Source organism: Diaphorina citri, unplaced genomic scaffold (assembly GCF_000475195.1).
Source record: "Diaphorina citri unplaced genomic scaffold, Diaci psyllid genome assembly version 1.1 scaffold165, whole genome shotgun sequence".
In the NCBI taxonomy this organism is placed as follows: Eukaryota; Metazoa; Arthropoda; class Insecta; order Hemiptera; family Psyllidae; genus Diaphorina; species Diaphorina citri.
This window is the reverse complement of record NW_007377602.1, coordinates 222,591-246,736: the sequence shown is the minus strand read 5'-3', so window position 1 is coordinate 246,736 and position 24,146 is coordinate 222,591. Positions and strand designations below refer to the sequence as shown.

At 41.8% G+C, this 24,146-nt stretch overlaps 1 protein-coding gene across 1 annotated transcript in view; it reads left to right on the top strand.

Moving 5' to 3' along the window:
• LOC103505336 overlaps positions 1-23,582 on the top strand; it is a 24,897-nt gene extending 1,315 nt beyond the window's left edge. The window contains exons 2-18 of the mRNA XM_026820669.1: positions 3,570-3,749; positions 4,522-4,758; positions 5,194-5,285; positions 5,630-5,743; positions 6,559-6,642; positions 7,644-7,747; positions 8,483-8,572; positions 9,062-9,304; positions 13,488-13,653; positions 14,018-14,233; positions 15,198-15,448; positions 15,704-15,836; positions 16,305-16,443; positions 17,204-17,284; positions 17,633-20,117; positions 20,245-22,186; positions 22,360-23,582. Of these exons, the coding sequence (XP_026676470.1) occupies positions 3,570-3,749; positions 4,522-4,758; positions 5,194-5,285; positions 5,630-5,743; positions 6,559-6,642; positions 7,644-7,747; positions 8,483-8,572; positions 9,062-9,304; positions 13,488-13,653; positions 14,018-14,233; positions 15,198-15,448; positions 15,704-15,836; positions 16,305-16,443; positions 17,204-17,284; positions 17,633-20,117; positions 20,245-22,186; positions 22,360-23,582 (7,780 nt within the window). The remainder of the gene's footprint in view (positions 1-3,569; positions 3,750-4,521; positions 4,759-5,193; positions 5,286-5,629; positions 5,744-6,558; positions 6,643-7,643; positions 7,748-8,482; positions 8,573-9,061; positions 9,305-13,487; positions 13,654-14,017; positions 14,234-15,197; positions 15,449-15,703; positions 15,837-16,304; positions 16,444-17,203; positions 17,285-17,632; positions 20,118-20,244; positions 22,187-22,359) is intronic.
• The last annotated feature ends 564 nt before the right edge of the window (positions 23,583-24,146 follow it).

Genomic DNA, 24,146 nt, shown 5'->3' with positions numbered 1-24,146 from the left:
GCGCATTTATATGTCATAGCTACTCATTTTCCTCACGAGGCTGAGTGGGCCCCGCAACAGCCAGTCACGGAATCAATCATTTGGATGATAACTTGACACCGCCGGGAATCGAACCCGGGTCTCCCGCGTGCAAGGCGAGCGCAGTGACCACTACGCCATGGGAGCTGACTCAAATAAATATCCAACACAAAGGAGATTTTTCTTCTTGGATTCTGGCACGGGCACTTTCGTTGTATTGATCCATAGTATACCGATTCCATAGGGCTTGATCACTCCATTTTACTAGTGCATCATTGCTCGCTGACTATAGATCTCAGCCTCTCAACAGAAGTAGTAGGAGCATCAGCAGCAGCAGCAGCAGCAGCAGAAGAAGAAGAAGAAGAAGAAGAAGAAGAAGAAGAAGAAGAAGAAGAAGAAGAAGAATTGGAGGAAGAAGAATTGGAAGAAGAAGAAGAAGAAGAAGAAGAAGAAGAAGAAGAATCAGCAGTAAAAAAAAACATTATCGTAAAGATAATTAACTTTCTAATTAATTTTATATCTTGGGAGTAAATAAATAAGTCGAGGGGGATACCCTCGCCCATCGTATATTTAATGGCGGAATTATTTGTGAATTCCGCTCTTCCAATTTAATTAATCAAGAGGAAGACTTTTTTTACTTATCAAAAATGTTAAAAATCACCCTTTTAATTCTTAGATTAACTTCAAGATCAATTACTTTTATCATTGAAACAATATCTAATAAATATAGGTAAATTCTTTGTTCGAAGGAGATTGTAGATGATTTAGATAATGATTTTTAGACGTCTTTCCATTTTTGTATCAATTTGGACAAAGACCGACGTCCTTTGTTGTTTAGCACATACCTTGCGCCATAATTTGAAAGAACAACGAGAGAAACAACGCTTTTAAAAACATATTTGATAAAGTAGAGAACTGATGTAACTTCTAAGGTCTTTTATCATCCCGAAGGCGAAGAGAGAAGGAATATAGGATAGGAGAGAGCCAACCGTTCCGAGAACGAAGGCAGACGAGACGAAACGAGCTAATACATGCGCTAGGTGGCTGGTCCGATTCCTGCCAGAGGAGAACTTTATCCTCAACAGATAACGTTCGTTCTCGGAACGGCTGATTTTCTCCTGTCCTGTACTCCTCTTCCATTTCGGGACGATAAGACCTCCGTTGTTACAGATTTTAAGTAAATACCTACGTTTCCCTCTCGGGGTCAATTTCTGAGGCAAGTACAGTTCACAAACCCTCCATCCAAGAGGAAGCATCAAATATATTCAATTTAATACTGACTATTACTGACCCTTGTCAAAAAAAACTGGAGGGGGAAAATAGAAGAAAAAAATCCCCCTCTTTTTTTCCCCTTCCCTGGGAAAAATGGGGGGAGAAATTTTGGTGGAGAGGGAATTTCGGACGCTGTGGGATTCAGGGAGATTGGTTTGACGGGATATAAGTCAAACAGGAGGGACATCATGCATTTGTATAATATGAATAGATGAAATAGATTTCTATTTGAGAAAAATATCTACGGGGTGGTTGCGTAAAAAAATCCCGCTTTAAAAATCAAGGGGAAAGATTCTGTATTCTGAAGCTACTGTCCACTATCCATACTTTACTTCCTATGTCCACTGTCCATACTTTACTTCTTATGTCCACTATCCACTATCCATACTTTACTTCTTATGTCCACTGTCCATTGTCCATACTTTACTTCTTATATCCACTGTCCACTATCCATACTTTACTTCTTATGTCCACTATCCATACTTTACTTGTTATGTCCACTGTCCACTATCCATACTTTACTTCTTATGTCCACTATCCATACTTTACTTCTTATGTCCACTGTCCACTATCCATACTTTACCTTAATATGTGTTGTGTTCACCTCATTTCTTTCTTCTTCTCTTTTTTCATTAGTTCTTTATCTCCTTCTTTGTCTTCTTCTTCTTCTTCTTCTTCTTCTTCTTCTTCTTCTATTCTTCTTCTTCTTCTTCTTCTTCTTCTTCTTCTTCTTCTTCTTCTTCTTCTTCTATTCTTCTTCTTCTTCTTCTTCTTCTTCTATTTTTCTTCTATTATTCTTCTTCTTCTTCTTCTTCTTCTTCTATTCTTCTTCTTCCTCTTCTTCTATTTTTATCTTCTTCTACTATTGCTACTCGATACCTTCCATTTCTGTCCCCCTTCCTTTTTTGTTCATATTTGTCATTTTCCCTTCATAATCTTCACATGCTCATTGGGTCGAAAGTAATTCCCTCTCTCTCTCTGTCTCTATCTCTCCCTACCCCTCTCTCTCTCTCTCTAATGACCAGAGATCATGAGTCTGCTATATTTAACACACCATTTCCTGTTGAGCTTTCCCTCTCTCTTCCTCCTTCCCCTCTCCTCCCTTCTTCCTTTCTCTTCCTTCTCCTCTTCCCCCTTCGTCTTTTTCTTTGAGGTTTAAAATATGAACGAAATAGGAATGGGTGGGGGAGAGAGAGAGGGGGAATGGACATAATTTGTCACAAACATTTCATAACTCTCTGCCCCCTCTCTCTCTGTCCTTCCCCTCCACTCCCTTCTTTATTGACTGGATTTACACTCAATAGGTTTGGTTACATCGAGAGACAGTGTGTATTCATTAAGGATTTTAATAAACTGTCCTCTCCCCCGTTGTATAATGTTCTGTAGAACTTCTCAACATTTTGCAAGGGCAATCAATTTGGGGTCACATTCTGTAATAAAATTACATACGTCTGGCTGGGGGGACGTTAAACAGGGAGTATACCAGCCTGAATATCCCCTTGCTAAAGAATTAGCAAAGGTTGAGTGCGAAAGACATCGCTCGTAAAATTTGTACATTTGTAGCCAAAACCAAATGTCAGCGCAAAGCAATCATCCCAGTTCTGACGAAAAACGCCGACCCCTTTTCTACAAAGGGAAGAGGCAAAGAAAAAGAAGAAGATTCTGTATTTACAGAGGTGGGTACCTACCTACCCTAAGTCCACACTACTCATAGGTACTGGAACATATATCAGCTGGATCTCAAGCTCATAGACCATCAGCCCCTCACTATCAGGTAGACCCGACAAATACATCTGATCAGGTTTTTGAACCCAATCTTTACACGTCTTTAGACGGGACCCTTGTTGACTCAGTTTGACGACCGCTGATTTATTAAAGCCATGGTAATAGTCTCTGATTCTGTGTTGTATAATCAACAAGATTATTCCTAGTTATAGAGTTAAACTTCTATTCCAAGAGACAATGGAGAGCTTTAGGTTAGAATGCATTGGCATATTATAGGCCAATACATAAATACTGTGCCTAATAGACCTATTTGTTACATATACATATTTGGTACGTACGTACTTATTCTCTATCCAGATGGTTCTGAGAGCAATAAGACATCAAAAAAGTAGATTACGTTGCCAAACATATCAAAGGTGCAACGGTAGAAATCCTTAAACGAGGAAGGTACGCTACTCGATTAAAGTAGCTACTAGCTACTCAATTGTCCTCACGAGGCTGAGTGCATTTTTCAAAGTCTTTCTAATGAAATACCTTTTCCCTTCTGTTTGCAGACTCACCCAGCAGTTCGAGTCCGAACTCCTCAGCCGTCTGAGTCAGCAAATTATCACCTCCTGCATCGTATGCGATAAACTCCTTCCCGTCCATTCCAATCAGCATTGTAACTGCTGCTCCAGTCCTGTCTGTCTAGAATGCTGCATCCAACAAGACTGCCCGCAATGTTATTTGAACAAGTGAGTATTTTGAGTCAGCACATTTTAAATGCTGCTCCAGCCTTGTCTGTCTAGAATGCTGCACAAGACTGCCCGCAATGTTATTTGAACAAGTGAGTATTTTGAGTCAGCAAGTGTAAATGCTGCTCCAGCCCTGTCTGTCTAGAATGCTGCCCTGAGGCCTTAGGGCCGAAAGTCTAAATTTCATTTTTGGGTCTGAATTTCAATATGACCCATTAGTCGAACCTATTTGAAGCACAAATCACCAATCCATATGAATTTCCCATTTTTGGTGCTTCCCCTATTGGCAGATGAACATGGAAATATGAAAAATTGAATAGGCCATAACTCCGGCCCTGGTTGACGGATCGAGCTCAATCTTATACCAAAGTACTACGTTCTTCAAGACCTTTGATATGATGTATCACAAGTAGGGAGTTCTCATTTAAGATTTTAAAGTTGGCCCCCCTGGAACCGCCACTGGCAGAGACAGAATTTTGAGAACCACTGAAAAAAATGGTTTTTTATAAGAAATAACTATATGCCAAATTGCAGGTTCCCATCTTTAGCCATTCAAAAAATATTCAAGGGTCCCCGGACTTTTGAAACACTCTGTACATATTTGGTACGTACGTACTACGTACTTATTCTCTATCCAGATGGTTATGAGAGCAACGAGTCAGCAAAAAAGTAGGCTACGTTGCCAAACATATCAAAGGTGCAACGGTAGAAAATCTTTAAACGAGGAAGTGACGCTACTCGATTAAAGTAGCTACTCAATTGTCCTCACGAGGCTGAGTGTATTTTTAAAAGTCTTTCTAATGAAATACCTTTTCTCTTCTGTTTGCAGACTCACCCAGCAGTTCGAGTCCGAACTCCTCAGCCGTCTGAGTCAGCAAATTATCACCTCCTGCATCGTATGCGATAAACTCCTTCCCGTCCATTCCAATCAGCATTGTAACTGCTGCTCCAGTCCTGTCTGTCTAGAATGCTGCATCCAACAAGACTGCCCGCAATGTTATTTGAACAAGTGAGTATTTTGAGTCAGCAAGTGTAAATGCTGCGCCAGCCATGTCTGTCTAGAATGCTGCATCAAACAGAACTGTCCCCATTGCTATTTGAACAAGTGCGTATTTTGAGTCAGCAGTATAAGTAAACGCGCACTGCGTGCTCGAGAGGGGGGCTTCGCCCCCTTTACCCCCCAGAGGGCTTCGCGTGTTCCCTACGTGGGGTTGCGTATACGGTCGCGCTTGGCGCCCCCTTGTTTATGGTCGGGCTACGTGCTCGGGAGGGCTTCGCGTGTTCGCTACGCGGAGTGATGTATGAGTTCGCGCTTCGCGCTCCCGGGGCTTCGCCCCTGAAAACTTACCAGCCAAGGCTGGCGGAGTTTGCCTGAAATCATTTTATGTGTTCCAATCCACTCGACCCCTAACTAACCTCTTTATTTCTTGCTTCGTATTTTCAGATCTACTTCTAGTCTACTTGGCAATTCCAAGTTCCAGTCGAGGCTGAGAACGAAACTAGAGACCACCCTGGCGTCCCTAGGCATTGCTAATGGTAAGTCATTTTCCAATGGTTTAAAGCCCGTTCCCTCTTATCTTTTTTTTCTTCGCCTTACAGGGTCGGCGTATTTCGTCAAATCAGCCTCGCAATCCGTCAACTCTTAAACTAAGTTGTGTATTTTCCTTTAAAGGGGAGGGGGGATATCGGCTGAAGCCAGCCACTCACTATCAGGTAGACCTGACAGGTACGGCTGAAAAAGTTTGGTGAGCATTCGGGAATACTCAGATTCCCATCGTCAGACCAAGATCGCGAGAGAGGTGTTAGGTCTGCGAGCGCTGGAGTTGAAGAGTTTATTATTATTTAATACCTTCCTCTTCCCTTGTCCTCTTGTTTTCCAGGAGGTGTTGGAGAGGACATGGAGGTGCGGGACCTCATGGAGAAGTTAGTGGAGAGTTTAGTGGAAGAGCACCTGGACGAGACACCCATCACACCTCTCTCTTCACATCCATCTTGTGAGTATAACTATTCTTCTCCTCCATTGCAAACCCCCCAACTACCATGTCCTTCTTGATAATCTTTTCTTTTTCTTCGACTTTTTCGTGTTCGGACGGGGTCCGCGTTTCTCGTCAACCTCTCAATCAGCCCAAGTTCTAGGGTCTCTAGGGAGTTTAGGGTAATTGCTTTGGCCTTTGCCAGCCTAGTTAGCTTAGTTGGTAGTGCGTCTGCCTTGTAAGCGCTGGGCCGCGGGCTCGATTCCCGCCCGGGGCGAATTTTATTCTGATGGGATAATGTTCGTTCTCGGAACGGCTGGCTTTCTCCTATCCCGTCTTCCTTCTCTCTTCGATTTCGAGACGATAAGACCATAGCAGTTACAGTTCCCTCTGTCAAACCTCTTAGAAAAAAAATGCTTTGGCCTGACATTTAGTTTTGGCTAAATTGCTTTGCAGTTTGCACTCGCCCTTTCCCATTTCTTTAGCAAGAGTCTTGATAAAACTACGGTGGGTATCGAATAGCATGTTGAGGTCTTGATAATATTGATAATTTGAAGAATAATTAACCTCAATGAAAATGTGCTCTGTTAAACTGCATAGTGACATCGTGTTCTAAGGGTGCTGGAGTCATCAACTCTTGGTTTGATGAGAATCTGCTCGAAAGCTCTTGAAATTTTTAATACCTGCTTGAATATGGAATCTCAGTTGCCTCTTGAATTTTTTTTTCTCTCAAAATTTCTAAAATACCTACCTAATAATTATAAATTATAATTCTACTATATTTACCTATTTCCATTCCTTTTATTACTATTATTTTTATCTCATCGTATGACCAGATGTGAAGCTCTACACCAAATACCATGGTCTCTTCATTCATTATCTGATTAAACTATCTCGTGCAATACATTCGAGCTTGTTGAGTAAGTCCCCTTGTCGTTTTGTGTGAACACGCCCCCACACGTGTGTCTTGTATTTTGTGTGACTAGGCCCCCACCTTTTTGACCACTTAAAATACATGTATAGTGAGTAGGTTTGTTTTTTTTTTTTTTTTTTAACTTGGTGATTTGCATTTTATTATGGCTAGGACTACTTGAGTGATTGTATTTTGCGTGAACAGGTCTCACTTTAGTTTGTTGTGTTTTGTGTGAATAGACCCCCCACCTTTTTTCAACGGAACTGACCACAAATCCCCCACCTTTTTAACGGCACTTTTGTACTCTGTGTATGCTTTTAGTATTTTGCGTGAATAGACTTATAGACTTCGCTATTGCTTGCATTTGTAGAACCCCTTTACCAGTTCTCTCGTTCTTTTTTTTTTTTTTTTTTTTTTTTTTTTTTGCTCTCAAATCATGTTTGCCTCTGATTAAGAGCACCCCCCTCGTCAATAAGCCACTTTTCGAATTGTTGCCCCCTTCCCCCAGGGCCGTATCCAGGATCTTGCCGAGGGGACCCGAGGGTCCAAACACTAATGGACGGGGGGGGGGGAGGCTTCAATTTTTTGACGCCTTCCCATTTTTTTTTTTTTTTTTTTTTTTTTTTTTTTTTTTTTTTTGCTCTCAAATCATGTTTGCCTCTGATTAAGAGCACCCCCCTCGTCAATAAGCCACTTTTCGAATTGTTGCCCCCTTCCCCCAGGGCCGTATCCAGGATCTTGCCGAGGGGACCCGAGGGTCCAAACACTAATGGACGGGGGGGGGGGATGCTTCAATTTTTTGACGCCTGGCCTACAGTACAGGAGAAAAATGAAGCTCGAAGGTAGGGGAGGGGGTGGCCGGGCCCCCTAAACCCCCCCCTTAAGGACGGCCCTGCCTTCCCCCGATATCCTGAATACATGCCTGTGCCTGTACTTTACCTCAGCAGTGAGCAGAGGGTTTTGCCGTTCGACTCCCTGTTTCTAATCCTCTGTATTCCTGTATTTCAGACAAACCAGTGACTCCCCTAGAATCTACAGGAGCGGTACAAAATCAGCTGAAGTCGCTCATCGTACAAGTGTTACGGGAAGCCAACAGTCTGCCTCCTATCCATGTAAGTGTACCTATAGTTCATCCAGATCAATGTGACAGTAATGAGTCATCAACCCAAAATGAAGGAACCAATCAGATTGCAGGAAATCCTTACATTGTTGCAATTGAGGTAAAAGTCTATTTTTGATAAACTCTCTCTTCTAAAATGTCGAGGTAGCTCTAAGTTCAGAGGTTGGATTCCAGAACAGGTAAGGTGGATATCGCCTTACCTGACTTTGTTTCACGGTCAGAGGAAGCACTGTGCAATATAGCTTCCCCTTTTAGAGATTCTCAACCATTGCACATGTGACATGTTTGGGAACAATGCCTATTTTTTTGCTGTCACATTGATCTGGACACACTATATATGACTCTATTCCCTGTGTGTTTCTCATGGGGGATTTTCAGATTTGGTCATGAAAAAACGGCCGTAAAATATCTAGGGAACCGTTCCCTAGATATTTTAGCAATTTCTTGGATTTGTTAGAGTGGCCACCAGTGGAGAAAAGTCATAGGTAGTGGGAAATGTCATACAAGAAAAATTATTGTGGGATTTTTTTACCGCTGTGAAGGTTTTCATCTCTGACTTTTTAACCCGTCCTTCCTTTATTATTACAATAGTAATAATAAAAAAAGGTATAGTGGACGGACTATTGTATTCACTTCGGTGTCTGTGTGTGTCTGTTCCCATTTCTATGAATGCACCTCATTTTTTTCAGGACTAACCATTTTGATTTTTTTTTTTTTTTTTTTTCAGTTGAATTCTCCCCTCCCGGAGTCAAACAATGTGGAGACGTTGAAATCAAAAACCTACGAGGATATTTTGGCTACAACAATTCTAAACAAGGTGCGTACATAAATACATTAGACGCATGTGGTCTGCGTCGTATCATGCCCATACTGTAGTACGCCTCTCATCAAATGGGCGAGAAGAGATACATTACTTCCCTTCTATTAGGTGCTGGGTCAGCATGAGAACACCGGAAAAGCAATCCGTTGAAACTTGAAACATTTGCAATCGAGAAACGAGTGCAAATTTTTTCCTTCTTTTTCTTCGCCTTTTCCCGTGTTCAGACGGGGTCGGCGTTTTTCGTCAGCCTTCATTCAGCCCTAAGGTGATCGCTTTTGGGCTGACTTTTGGTTTTGGCTACAAAATTTTACGAGTGGATGCCCTTCGCACTCAACCTTTGCTAATTCTTTAGCAAGGGAAATTTCAGGCTGGTATCTTTCCTGTTCAAAGTCCCCCAGCAAGACTAGGCTGATCTACTCCCTATTTAAGGTCCCCCAGCCTGAGTGCAAATATTTCACACTATCTCTTAAAATTCTGCTCCCACAGATTGTTGAAAAATGTCAGACCGGCAAAGCAACGTCGGGCGAGGCCAGCGCCGGGACGGGTGACATCCCGGTGAGCGTGAACAAATCCGTACGGGCCACATGCGAATATAAAATCGGCCCGGGCGGCAAAACATGCGGCAAGGTACGGCAATTCCAAGATGGTGGCCTAGGAGGAGGAGGAGGGGGGAGTGAGGGGGAGGAGGTGTGTTGGAGAGGGGGACATACGAGTCTTCTGTGTACCACGGTAAGTACCACCCTTATTTATTTATTTATTTATTTATATTGGTTAAAGCTAGAATATAATAAAATAGTTAGGGCTGATTGAGAGGCTGACGAAAAACGCCGACCCTATCCGAACACGGGAAAAGGCGAAGAAAAAGTAGAAGAAGACGAGAAGTCAAGATAGGCTGAACACCCTTTTCTAGGGGAAAAAATGGCACCCTTTGATTGAAACCCCCAATATGTAAGTGTACCATTTATTCGCCCACCTAAAAAACGTACCATTTATGATTATTGAGATATTGGGAAAATCCAACAATGCTGCAGTGAGCACCAAAGTTGTGACATAATAACACAAAGAAACTGCATTTACATTTGCCTCTGTAGAAATGGAAGGAAGGGAAAAAGTCCCTTGGTAAAGAAATAGCAAAGGTTAAGTGCGAAGGGCGCTCGTAAAATTTCTGTAGCCAAAACCAAACGTCAGCCCATTATCTTAGGGCTGATTGAGAGGCCCCGTCTGAACACGGGAAGAGGCGAGGAAGAAAGAGAAGACGATTATTACATTTATCACCCACTAAATAATTTCTTGATACATATACTATGTTAGGATAACCACCACTGTTAGTGGATATGACAGACATAACACCCACTAATGTTATTGGATCTTGTTGACAGGTGAAGGATCATTGGAAGCGACTGAAGAGGAAGGCTCCTTGCCTCCACTAATATCATCGGATGAAACCGCAGTACCCTCTGTTACCAAATCTGTGAGACCTGTGCCCAAACCAAGGTAAAAAATTCATGACTAGAATATTTGTTTCGCCAGCCTAGTTGTTGTTGTTGTAGCGGCTTTAGCTTTCGCCGAATGGTGATGGCAGATTAAAGAGAAGATATCTTTTTTATCTGCCATACACCTGGGTGATGGTCTCTAGCCATGTTTAATAGGCTCGTCCTGAACCGCAGTCAACCATCGTGAGGATTTGTGCTTATTCTTTAAAAGCAGAGAGAACGACAGCCTATAGCCTAGTTAGCTTGGTTGGTAGTGGGTCTGCTTTGTAAGCTCTAAACCGCGGGTTCGATTTCCGCCCTGAACTCATAATGTTCCTTCTCGGAACGGCTGGCTTTCTCCTACCAATCCTGTCCTTCTGACATTCTACTTACTTTTCTTCAACTTGTTCCAGGAAATCGCATGTTGCCAGCAATAAGCAGAGTTCAGACGGCCTAAGCGACAAACCGCCACTCCCTAACAACATCACCAGCAGAAACTCTAATAACAACAGAACCACTAGTAATAACAACACCAAAACAACTAGCAACAACACCAACAAAACCACGAATAACACCCCCAATCGAAGCACCAACAGACAGCCTGAAACCAAAAACCAACAAGCTACTATCAGTGAAGACACTACCAACGCTGGCTTCAATACTAATCAAACCGGTAAACAATCCACCACACAAACCTTCCTGGACAACGAAAGAAACGCAGTCTCCAAACGAGATGCCAACGAACTAGACGAGACTAACGACACGAACAAAAATGGCAGACATGCAAATGTACATACAAAAGCTTCTAAAGATCCAAAAGATGCTCGTAATCTGTCTGAAACACTCCCGAATATTGTTGATGATACCGATAAAACCAGCTCTGGTAAAGAAAACCTTAGAAATGTCAATGGGACCGATCATATTTATGAAACCAATCGAGCTAATCCAAAGGCTAAAGCCAACACTATTGCTAGCAATGCTGAAAAACGTGTAAACACTGAGGACAACCAAGCCATAAGAGCGGAAACTCTAAATGAAGTAGAGCCAAAAAGTGTGGAAACTGCGAAAAGAACTAGCAAAGTGGAAACTACAACGACCATCCCGTCTTCCTTCTCTCTTCGATTTCGGGACGATAAGACCATAGCAGTTACAGTTCCCTCTGTCAAACCTCCTTAAAAAAAAAAAAAATGCTTTGGCCGGACATTTAGTTTTGTCTAAATTGCTTTGCAGTTTGCACTCGCCCTTTCCTATTTCTTTAGCAAGAGTCTTGATAAAACTACGGTGGGTATCGAATAGCATGTTGAGGTCTTGATAATATTGATAAAAGGCGAAGAAAGAGTAGAAGAAGACGAGAAGTCAAGATAGGCTGAACACCCTTTTCTAGGGGAAAAATGGCACCCTTTGATTGAAACCCCCAATGTTATACCAAATCTTCCAAGAGTAGCTGCTGTCGCTCAATTTAGGTTGCTCACTGGGCACAACTGTCTGGCTCAACACCTCCACAAAATCAATACCAAAGACTCTTCTATCTGTCCTTTATGTTCCTTGAATGTCCCTATGAACTCTTCACACCTAAACTTCTACAAACGAGATGCCAACGAACTAGACGAGACTAACGACACGAACAAAAATGGCAGACATGCAAATGTACATACAAAAGCTTCTAAAGATGCTCGTAATCTGTCTGAAACACTCCCGAATATTGTTGATGATACCCATAAAACCAGCTCTGGTAAAGAAAACCTTAGAAATGCCAATGGGACCGATCATATTCATGAAACCAATCGAGCTAATCAAAAGGCTAAAGCCAACACTATTGCTAGCAATGCTGAAAAACGTGTAAATACTGAGGACAACCAAGCCGAAGGCTAAAGCCAACACTATTGCTAGCAATGCTGAAAAACGTGTAAACACTGAGGACAACCAAGCCATAAGAGCGGAAACTCTAAATGAAGTAGAGCCAAAAAGTGTGGAAACTGCGAAAAGAACTAGCAAAGTGGAAACTACAACGACCATCAGCAAGACTGAAAGCAAACTTGCCACAAATACGCCCAAACCAATTGAGGGAACCAAGACTGAACTAGATCCAACTAGAAAGACTAAACATGACCAAAGTGAATTGAATAAAGATACTAATAACAGTACAGTTAGAAAAGAAACTAACATTAGTGTTAGTAAAGATAGCATTAGCACTAATAAAGAAACTAATAACAGTAGTTCCACTAAACCTACTATAACAAATGGCGCCGAAAGTCCTCCCAAAGACATTCAAAGCCAACCTAACCAAGCTAAACAAATCAAAACTAGTAAAATTGAACATGACCAAAGTGAATTGAATAAAGATACTAATAACAGTACAGTTAGAAAAGAAACTAACATTAGTGTTAGTAAAGATAGCATTAGCTCTAATAAAGAAACTAATAACAGTAGTTCCACTAAACCTACTATAACAAATGGCGCCGAAAGTCATCCCAAAGACATTCAAAGTCAACCTAACCAAGCTAAACAAATCAAAACTAGTAAAATTGGCGGAACAACCAAAGGCGAAGTTACCAAAGGAAATTTAACCAATACCAAAGCAGTAACAAACGGTGGCGGAGTAACCACCAACAGAGTTACCAATAACAAACTAACCAATGATGGAACAACTAATAAAAGTGTGTCCAATCTTAGCATAACAAATAGTGTAATAACTAAGAAAGAAGTAACCAATCGAGGAATTACCAATGAGGCTTTGACCAATGGCAAAGTAACCAATAAACAACCAATCAACAGTGGAACGTCAACAAATGGACAAAAGCACGGTGGAACATCAACAAATAAACAACAACAAAGTGGAGACCAACAAAGAAATGAAGGAACAAATAGACAAACAAACAGTAGAGGAGAAAATAATAGTCAAACAAACAATAGAACATCAACTAATAGGGAACTAGCAAATGGCGATAATAATGATGGTATCACACAGGCAATACAACCTGATGAGGAAGATATAGCTAGGGAAAGATAGCATCTTTAAGCCCTTTCTTTTGATGAAATTGGATCTTGAAAAAGTTCGTCCAGTTCAGACTTATGTGGCGTAGACTCACAGGTGGGCCAATAAATGGTACGTTTTTTAGGTGGACGAATAACTGGTACACTTACCCTATACCGAATCTTCCCAATATTATACCAAATCTTCCAGGAAATCGCTCATTTTAGGTTGCTCACTGGACACGACTGTCTGGCTCAACACCTCCACAAAATCAATATCAAAGACTCTTCTATCTGTCCTTTATGTTCCTTGAATGCCCCTATGAACTCTTCACACCTAAACTTCTATCTTGTCCTCGAATCTTGTCCTTGTAGGTAAATAATATATGTATATGTATTGCGAGAGGAAAAATGGCCTAATGGTCAAAGATCCCGAGACATTTGCATCTTTTTCTTTTCGCCCCCAGGTGGAGCACATTGAAGAGGTCATCACCCGATTTTCACCGACCGATTACGAAGGCGAAACCGAAGAGACACCAATCAAACATGGCGTAGACCAGACCCTATTGAGCTTCAATTATGATGAACAACACAGGGTCCCATGTCCGGAACTAGGGAGAGATATTGTCAACGGTAAGACCTGGGGACCCTGTATACATAGACTTCTCTAACATTTTCAAAGGGTCAGTCACTCACTATCAGGTAGACCTGATAGGTACACCTGATCAGGTATACTTGACACCTGATGAGTACACACACTATCAGATGGGCGTGAGAGGTACGGCTGAAAATGGTGAGGGTATCGTAGATTCGTAGAAGCCTAACCCATTCTTTAGGGCTGTCTAGCCCCTACAGCTAAGTCTCAAAACCCCCAGGGTATACTTTTATTCAAGCATATTAAAGTAGACATCAGTCTATTCCATCCTACCCTACACATATATGTATTCTATTCTATTCTATTCTGTTCTATCCATATATTGTTCTATTCTATTTTCAGGTTCAGTTCTCTTAGAGGAGAGCTACGATTCAGACAAGGACATCAACATTGGCATCGAGTTTATCAACGATGTAGAGTCGTGGGAGGAGAACTGGCTGTTTCAGAAGAAGAAACTACCGCGGACTCCCAATCCGAGGGTCACGGTTCATCACCCCGTCCCGGTCCCAATGTTAGTACCCTGTCCGGGACCCGATCAGACTTGTCGAACTTTGATAGGTAAGATTCAATTCAATTCAATTCAATTTTTATTTATTGAACATAATAATAGTTATACTCGTACAAAGGTGTTTTTCCCAAGTCAATATTGACTTCTAAGAAAAACTTGTTATATTTTTCAACGCTGAATGAACTAACTTCTCACACAATAAATTATTGTTAATATGAAAAGCCCATTCATTCAACGAAGATTACAATATATAAGATAGTACATAAAGTATATAAACTATTTATTATACACTGTAAAGGTTCAGGGACTTTTTCAGGGTCGGCCCCAGGGGCCAACTTTAAAATCTTAAATGAGAACCCCCTACTTGTGTTACATCTTAACAAAGGTCTTACTTTGGTACAAGTTTGAGCTCGATCCGATAACCAGGGCCGGAGTTATGGCCTATTCAATTTTTTTATTTTTCTATGTGTTATGTACCACAAGTGGGGGGTTCTCGTTTAAGATTTTTAAGTTGCGGCCACAAGGAGAGGCCGGGGCTTCGTGTGAAAAAATTGATCCCCCTAAAAATTATGAATTAACTGTATAGAAGTTTTTTGTTTTTTGACACTCTAAGCGGTTCTCGAGAAACTCACCCCTGATCAAAACTTTATCAACACCCTGTATATTAGACTGTTCTATCCTAATTCTATTCTACCCAGGTGATTAATTCTATTATATCCTACTATTGTTCTACCCTATTTCTATTCTACCCAGGTATTCTATTCTATTCTACCCTGATACTATTCCATTCTACCCTAATTCTATTCCATTCTACCCTAATTCTATTCTATTCTACCCAGGTATTCTATTCTACTCTACACTAATTCTATTCTATTCTATTCTACCCTAATTCTATTCCATTCTACCCTAATTCTATTCCATTCTACCCTAATTCTATTCTATTCTACCCTAATTCTATTCCATTCTACCCTAATTCTATTCTATTCTATCCCAATTCTATTCTATTCTACCCAGGTGACGTAGACGCAGACGAAACGTCCGACCTATCAGAGTGCAGCGATTCTATTTACGACGACCCCATCTTCAGCTCCAAGGTCACTCCCAAGGTCAAATCTCCCCTCAAGGTCACTCCGTCCAAGGTCAAAGCTGCAAGGACTTCTAGTCTGAGGGTCGGGGGTTCGAGTTCTTCGAGTGAGGAAGACGAGGACAACACGGAGCTGTGGATTGAAGCGAGAAACAGTCGGATACTGTTGGATTCGGGTGAGTGAGAGAGAGACGTCACGTGAACTCACGTAACGTGATAGTAGAGTGGCTGTCCTGAACGAGATCACCTACAATATTATGGGAAAACTTTGAACTACATCTTTATTAGCTGCACGTGACGTGACGTGATGATGGTAGTGTATCTACCATTAGGATGCACAGAAATCACCTCTGTACAAAATTTTCACCCTGTACCTCTGTAGAAATGGAATCAGATACGACTGGAAAGTCGGTAAGTAACATTTTCCCGCGTTCAGACGGGGTCGGCGTTTTTCGTCAGCCTCTCAATCAGCCCAGGGGTGAAGGAAGATATAGCTAGGGAAAGCTACGATAGAGAACATGAGGCAGAGATGGGAGAGATCGAAGTTCTGAACACTCCGCCCAGACCAGGTGAGTCAATATGTGGTCTGTTCCAGGAACGACTTAGCAAAATCTCCTTTATATTGTACTCATAGAATGTATTGGCAAACAGTAGGTACATTTAACCTGCCTCGGTGGTGTAGTGGTCAAGACGCTCGCCTGGTAAACAGGAGGGCGTGGGTTCAATACCAGCCGAGGTATGGAATTTTATCCTCAATATAAGTTGAGAATCTGACCAATATAATAGTAGTAGTCTACGCTGGTTTAAAGGGACTTTTCAGTCCTATGTGAGCAGTATAAATGAATAAGATGATTATTTTTCACATTTTTTTTTTTAGTGTTAAGGGAATAGTCGTCCGTAGAAAAGGGCCTTAGTCTACATGACAGGAGATCTGGGGTTCGATTTCCGCCAGATTACGAACTTATTTGGGTTCCAGGCGATGTACCATTTGTATCGCCGAGCAGCTGTCTTATATTTGTTTGGTTTGTACTTTGTAGGTACGATAGCTGAGAGGGAACACACTAAATGGCTCAAGGCAGTACCACTCGAGAACAACCCCTACTCTAAGGAGAACATAGAGAAGAGGAATCGCCATCGACTGTTTGATCTGTCCCGAAGTACCAGCGGAGACCAAACGTAAGGTCCATTTTTTCCAGCCTAGTCAGTAGGGCGGATTGAAAATTTTCGAATTTCAACGCGCCTGACCAATCAACAGTTGCCAAATGATCTTTTGAGAAAGTCACAATTCACACAGGATAGGAAAAAGCCAGCCGTTACGAGAACGTTACGAAAATCCGCCCTGGACGGCCTAACTAGTAGTCAGCATAGAGAGTAGCGGCTAGGTCATGGGTTATTAATTTTATTATGTTTTTTTTTAATTTATTTATTTATTTGCAATTTTAACAAATTCACAGTTTACAACATGTTTACAATAACAGATTATACACATGATAATAATACCTACAGTTTAAGCTTATAAATATATAACATCATGTACCTTAATCTATAATCTTATAGAGTCTTATAGATAGAAGATCTATAAGCTTATAAATATATAACATCATGTACCTTAATAAAGTGATTCCCGCCCGGGGCGGATTTTATCCCGAATAGATAAGGTTCGTTCTCGTAACGGCTGGCTTTTTTCTATTTTGTGTTCCTAACTCTCTGCGCTTTGGAGACTCCGAAAATTTGGAGCATCCACTGTTATTACACGTAGATTTTGATTCTGGCAATAGATCCTAGATCCCGCCGATAGATTTGCTGATAAGGGGGTACGCCGTCTTGCCCCATGGTCCCCTATATTTTTTTCTTTTTTTTTTGCTTTCTTCCAAGTGGCAAGGTTCTCCTGGAGGAGCTCTTCCGCCCAACCACTATTTTTATTTATTTTTCGCAGGGAATCGAATGATGAAACGGATTGCTCACGATCCGAATCAATCGTAGTGACGTCATCATCTTCTCCTGATCTAATCAAAAGGTAAGGGTGGAACCTAAAAAAATTAGAAGGGCTTTGGTTCGATTCCCAGAGCCATCTATAATACTAAATGAGTAATTGGATTTTTTAAAGAGGTCTGAGGGGTTTGATAGAGAGAATTGTAACTGCTAAGGTCTTTTCGTCCCGAAATCGAAGAGAGAAGGAAGAGAGGATAGGAGAAAGCCAGCCGTTCCGAGAACGAACATTATCCCATCTGGATAACATCCGCCCCGGGCTTGAATCGGACCCGCGGCCTGGCGCTTAGAAGGCAGACGCGCTACGAACCAAACTAAATAGGCTGGAATTCCCTCTATCAAACATAAAAGTAAAGCTTTTCTCTCGCAATTTCAGGTACTCGCGAGACTACTACATAAACAACAGCCTGGCCACCGCCTCCTCCCTTCTCTCCTCTTCCTCCACCTCCCTCTCCTCCCTCGGTAAAACCACGCCCCGATCCGGAGCAGCCAATCAAAACGCGTCCCGATCAGCCAATCAAAAAGCGACATCCCAAGGCCACGCCTCTGAGAGGCGGTCGAAAGATTTTGAAGACCTCAAGCGAGCCCCGAACGTAAGTATGGAAGAGATTGAAAGTTTAGATAGGAATAATGTGAAAACTGATGGCAATGATAGAACCGATGACTTTGTTAGAAGCGATGACATCAATAAAACCGACAACATCAATGCCAATATCACCTGCCAAACCCAATCTGATAATACCAAAGAAGCCGAGGATACAGATAATCATACCAAATTGGAAAGTACTGGAAATTATGCCAAAGATATTGAACTAACCAAAGAAATTTCTGCTACAAATAACACTGATCTGAAAAAGATAATCTCCGACAATGCTCCAACCAATAAGCCAATTCAAGCCATAGAGGTTGAACACATAAAAGAGATCTCTAATACAAACAAATATGATCCCAAAAATAACCCAACGAACGCTCCAAGTAATAGTGAAGCAGAAACTTCAGATACAATTGAAGGCATTAAAACTGACCCCAAAAAGACAGCAAACTTCGATACCCCAAAGCACACTAAAACAAACGCTGAAAGTATTAGTGAAGCAGAAACTTCAGATACAATTAATAGTATTAAAACTGATCCCAAAAATATAACAAACTCCGATGCCCCAACCCACACTCAAAGCCCTAGTCACTCTAAACACTCTAAACCTAATGACAACGATTCAATCCAATCCTCACCCCCCATCCCACACCCTCGTAAGAACTCCAAAAAGGCCGAAAAAAGCGCCAGCCAAACCAACCTCCACAAAGCAGACCCCAAATACACCAGCACTCAAACTCTCCCTAGCAACCTTGATAAAATCGACCCCAAATACACCAGCACCCAAACCCTCCGCGAAAAACCGAAGAAGAAATCTCTCTTCGGGTCTCTCCGGAAATTCTTCTCGAAGAAGAAGGCCAAGTCGTTTTCTCAAGGGTCGCCGGTTCTTCTGGCCGATAAATCGCTTCAGAATATCTACTCGGATACTTGGAATCGCCAGGAGCAAGCACGTATGAAGCGCGAGAGTTTTGATGATGAATTGCTTGAAGCGTTCAGGAAGCAGAAACTGGCGCAGATGGAGAACTTTATTCGGACTGAGCAAGCGGCCGTGGCCGAGGAAAGTACGTTTGACTATTGGAAACGCATGGATGAAGGAAAGGACGAAGGAGGTTTGGATGATGGCATGCGGGAAAGTTGGAAACGTATGGATAAAGGAAAGGACGAAGGAGGAAGTCTAGATGAAGACAAGAGGGAAACAAAGTTGTCTGAAAGACAGTTGAGTGAAGGAGAAATTGAAAGTGAGGTAAACTTAAGTGAAGGGGCAAATACAAATGTGAACTTGAGTGAAGGAGGAGACATGAGCGAAAGAAAGTTAAGTGAAGGAGAAATCAAAAGTGAAAAGATTCTGAGTAAAGGACCTGACACGGACGGAAAAGGAAGTTCAGACAGAGAAATAATGGAAAGAAAGTTAAAAGGAAAAATCAAAGAAGAAGTAAAAATTAGTGAAGAAGGAGATTTGACTGAAAGAAACTTAATTGAAGGAACAATCAAAAACGAGGTAAACTTGAGTAAAGGAGGAGACATGAGTAAAAGAAAGCTGAGCAAAGACGAATTTGAAAGAAGGTGGGGCGGAGGAGCAATCAAAAATGAAATAAATTTGAGTGAAGGAACAGACATGAGTGAAAGAACAAACTTAAGCCAAGGAACAACTATTAGCGAGAGAACAAAAATTAGCAAAGAAGAATTCTTCAAAGAAGAAACATCAGCTCTCAGCAAAAAAGGGGATGACAGAACATCTGTACTCGAAGATACAGCAAACAAAGGATCAGCTTTAAAAGGACAAACTTCTGGAGAACACAAAGCTACCGTTCCCCATATTACCGAGGCTGGAAGAACAAATACATGGGAAAAAACAAGCGAATTGAACGAAGAAGCTCAAGATACCATTGACAAGGCATTCTTGAAGGTTTACGAAGAAAACTTTTCAGATAGTCTCACAGATGGAAAGACTTTCACGGAATCTGAGATAGAAAATGCCCAAAACGAATCAAAGGTAAAGCAAAAGAGTGCAGAAGAACTTGCTCACAAAAAAGCTCTTAATCCGGATTTTAATTCAGAAAAAGTTCGGATTTTATCGAAAAACGATCGAAATGCTATAAAAAACAATCAAAATGCAAGAGAAAATGGTCAGTCCGCTACAGAAAACAGCCAAAATAGTACAGAAAATAGTCAAACTGTTACAGAAAAACACCAAAATGCTACAGAATATGCCCAGAACACTACAAAATATAGCGTGGGAACCAAAACATTCCCAGACACTACCGATAACATCGTAGTACACAAAACCAAAACTCCAGATATTCCCGGTGTTACTGAAGATGAAATCGCACACAAACTTACCGCTCCTGATACCAAAGATGAAATCACCTGGGACGGTAACGCTAGCTACCGATAACATCGTAGTACACAAAACCAAAACTCCAGATATTCCCGGTGTTACTGAAGATGAAATCGCACACAAACTTACCGCTCCGGATACCAAAGATGAAATCACCTGGGACGGTAACGCTAACGCTAAAACGAACAGCGATAGCAAGTCAAGCACCTTAGAGCGACCTGGCAATCACAACTCAGTCCCGATCCAAGTTGTGCTGGACAAAACCGACCATCCTTGTGGGGACACAATAGTCCACGTTGGGGACATTATAGTCCACGTTGATTCGGACGATAGACTGTACGACCTAGAAGATCAGAACACAGAGAGAGGAGACTCTAGTCCCGAATCTAGTTATGATTACGCCATTGAGGTGCAAAATTTGGGAGACAGCATAGAAAACAGCCTAAATTTGGAAGACAGCATTAACGGACTATCGAAGATCTATAGCTATATCAAAAGTACTCCAAATATTGAAAACGGTCGAGAAAATGGCTCACAATCAAACACTATTGAAAGACGAACTATTGAAATAATGGGTAGTCCCACCACCAGCACACAGGAATACTATTCCGGTGAAACGCGAGATCCAAATAAACGAAGCACATATCCCAATGAATTGCAGGATCCAAATGAATATGATGAAAACATGCGACGAATTGAAGAAATGTCCGTCGACCTATGCCAATGGACGCGCAAAGCTCCCCTTATATCCGACGAAGAGCGAGCACAGATTGTGCAAGAGATCGATCGGATTTTCGAAAGCGAGGGGCTCAACATAACGTTTGACGTCGAAGGAAATACTATCAAGGCCAGCGATGACGGGATAGATGACGCGAGGCCAGCTCATGAAGAGATGGCAGGATCCGCAAAAGCCGAAACCGTCCACAAAGTCAACGGAACCGCCCGCAAAGTTCGAATCACCGAGTCTTCCTTGCCAACTTTGGACAGGGCTTTGCTACGAGCGAAACAGGGAGAAATCCTCGCGAAAATAGCCCAAAGAAGCAAACGGAATGGTGAACTTGCGCCCACACACGATGCCCCTGCTGGCGTTTTTGAAGGGGGACATAGAATGTCCACCGTTGACGGGAAAATTTCGAGTACTGACGATAAAATCGACGGTATTCACGACCAAACTTCTGAAAACGATGACCGAATTGACGACCTTCAACAGAAATCCTCAAATCTGGATGACAAAATCAAACACTTTCACCACAACTTTCCAGGCAAAGACGATAAAACATTCGACGATCATGACCAAATCGGCGATAAATTCGACGTCCGTAATGTCGCCATGCAGAAAACCTTCTTCATGTCGTCGACACTTGGGACCGACGTCGAAAATGTGGACGAATCCGGCGACTCTTTCGACGACAACCCGGTGGCCAATATCGAGGAATACGTGCTGAGAAATACGCTCTGTCACAAGACGCTCAAACCGAAAGATGCATCAGTCAGCGCGAACTTTTCCATCAATCCCCTGTATTCGCACGACGAAGAAGATGTTGATTTCGTTTATAAACGTCCAGAAAATGATGAAAGACCTGTGGAAAGGGATAACTTTGAGGAAAACGGCAGAAAAGCTTTGGAAATCCGGGATAATTTTGAGAAAAACAACGGAAAAGCGGCGGAAATCCGTTCAAAAACGCCCGAAAATGGCGGTCTTCACGCCGAATGGAACGCGGAAGAGCACGCGTTTCAAATGCGGAAAACGCCCGAAAGTGGCTACTCGAGCAACGCGGAAAGTTTTGGTCCCCCCGGGCCGGATATGCGGCGCGAAGGACCAAAGTTTCGAACGGGTTCGGGCGTCGCTCGAAGTTTGACGTTCGGGAACGAGGCGCAGACTTCGGAGGGTTCCGGAAACAGCCGAATTGAAAAAGATTACGATTCGGCAAGTGCCAAAAAAAGCCGAGTAGAAAATGTTTTGGTCCCCCCGGGCCGGATATGCGGCGCGAAGGACCAAAGTTTCGAACGGGTTCGGGCGTCGCTCGAAGTTTGACGTTCGGGAACTTCGGGACTTCGGAGGGTTCCGGAAACACCCGAATTGAAAAAGATTACGATTCGGCAAGTGCCAAAAAAAGCCGAGTAGAAAATAACCACAAAGAGATCGCAGAAGTCCCTGAGGGTGTTTCTATAGAAGTGAGAAGCTGTTTTAAACGCAACAGTCAAGTGTTCCTGGAACCGGGGAATATCCTGGACGAACGAGTCATTCTGGAACGGAGATACATTTTAAACCAAGGATCGTTCCGAAAGCAAAGGACCGTTTCCACTCAAAGAATTAGGTCGGATGATGACAATATTTTGAGCGAAGGAAGTAGGAGAGAAACAAACACATTGGTGCAAAATCAAGAACACGTTTCCAGTAAAGACAATATTTCGAACGTAACGAGCGACATTGCAACAGCAGGCAACAATGAAACAGCAAGCAACATTTCAACAGCAAGCAATATTTCAACAGCAGGCAACATTTCAACAACAAGAAACGTTGTAATAGCAAACACCATTGCAACAGCACGCAACGTTGAGAAACAATCCAAGGCGACTGGGGATCTCAGCAGACAGCTGAGCGACGAATTTGACAAACTACAACGCCTGTTTAGACGGAGTGTTGAAAATTTAGACAGCGTTGAAGACAACGATGGGGAACTCCATGTAAATGTTGAACTCAATCCCAAAGAAGAACTAAAAACAGATCACAATAAACTTCTAAAAACAAGTCTCGAAGGTTATGACAAAGTCCTTAGTGGCAAAAATGAAACTAAAGCATTCAGGCATGACGAGTTTGACTCAAATGGCTCGACATCGAAAGAAATAGAACATGCTGAAATCACTCAAACCGATGGCGATACTACAAAAATAAATACCCCAATCAAGAGTATAAAAACTACATCCTTAGATGATTCTTCAAAAATAAACACCATTGTCAAAAGCACAACCACATTCTTAGAACAAGAACAAACTGACAAAACTGAAGGTCTAGAAGAACACACTAAAAGAAAAACCAAAGTTCTACATGTTGAAACTGCTGACAAATCTGGGGTTCTAGAAGAACAAACTGAAGACTTCGCTACTGATCCATTGATAGCCAGAGTTCTGGATGTTGAAAGCTCTCTGGGCGAACTTAGTCCAGATCGGTTTAAGACGGAAGAGTTTGTGCGATTCGTTGATGGAACGCTTAATGCAAATGGGGCACAAAAAGGAGATTTACAAGAAGAAAAGGGTAGCAAAGAGAAATCTGATAAACGTGGTAAAGTCGAAATCGGTTCATTGGAATCCAAAAGGATAGATCGAGAACAAATCACCCCCGGCGATGTTTTGAGCGATTCGCGAAATAATTTGAGATACAATACGCGCTTGTAATTTATTTACCTATAAAATAAATAAATAAACCTTTATTTGGTGGTCATTTAAAGGCACAATACAATACATTACTTATGAGTTTAGAAAAACATACAAAGAGTAATCCTACCTATGAATATAACCATTATACATGAAGTATTTTTAAGTTCTTCCCATTTGAAATATACATATGCCAAAGCTCAAGGCCAAGACCCCAATTCAGCAACTGCTGAATCGGTTCTTACCTATATTATAATATATAAAAAAAAAATGTCACCAAGTTATGGCCATTTTTATGAGCGTCTTAAAAATAGGACGCTGTGCACTAATGGGTTAATCAGTAATCTTCTTCTTCTTCTTCTTCTTCTTCTTCTTCTTCTTCTTCTTCTTCTTCTTCTTCTTTTTCTTCTTCTTCTTCTTCGTCTTTTTCTTCTTCTTCTTCTTCGTCTTTTCCCGTGTACATACGGGGTCGGAATTTTTCGTCAGCCTCTCAATCAGCCCCACGGTGATTGCTTTGGGCTGACATTTGGTTTTGGCTACAAACATTTTACGAATGGATACCCTTCGCACTCAACTTTTGCTATT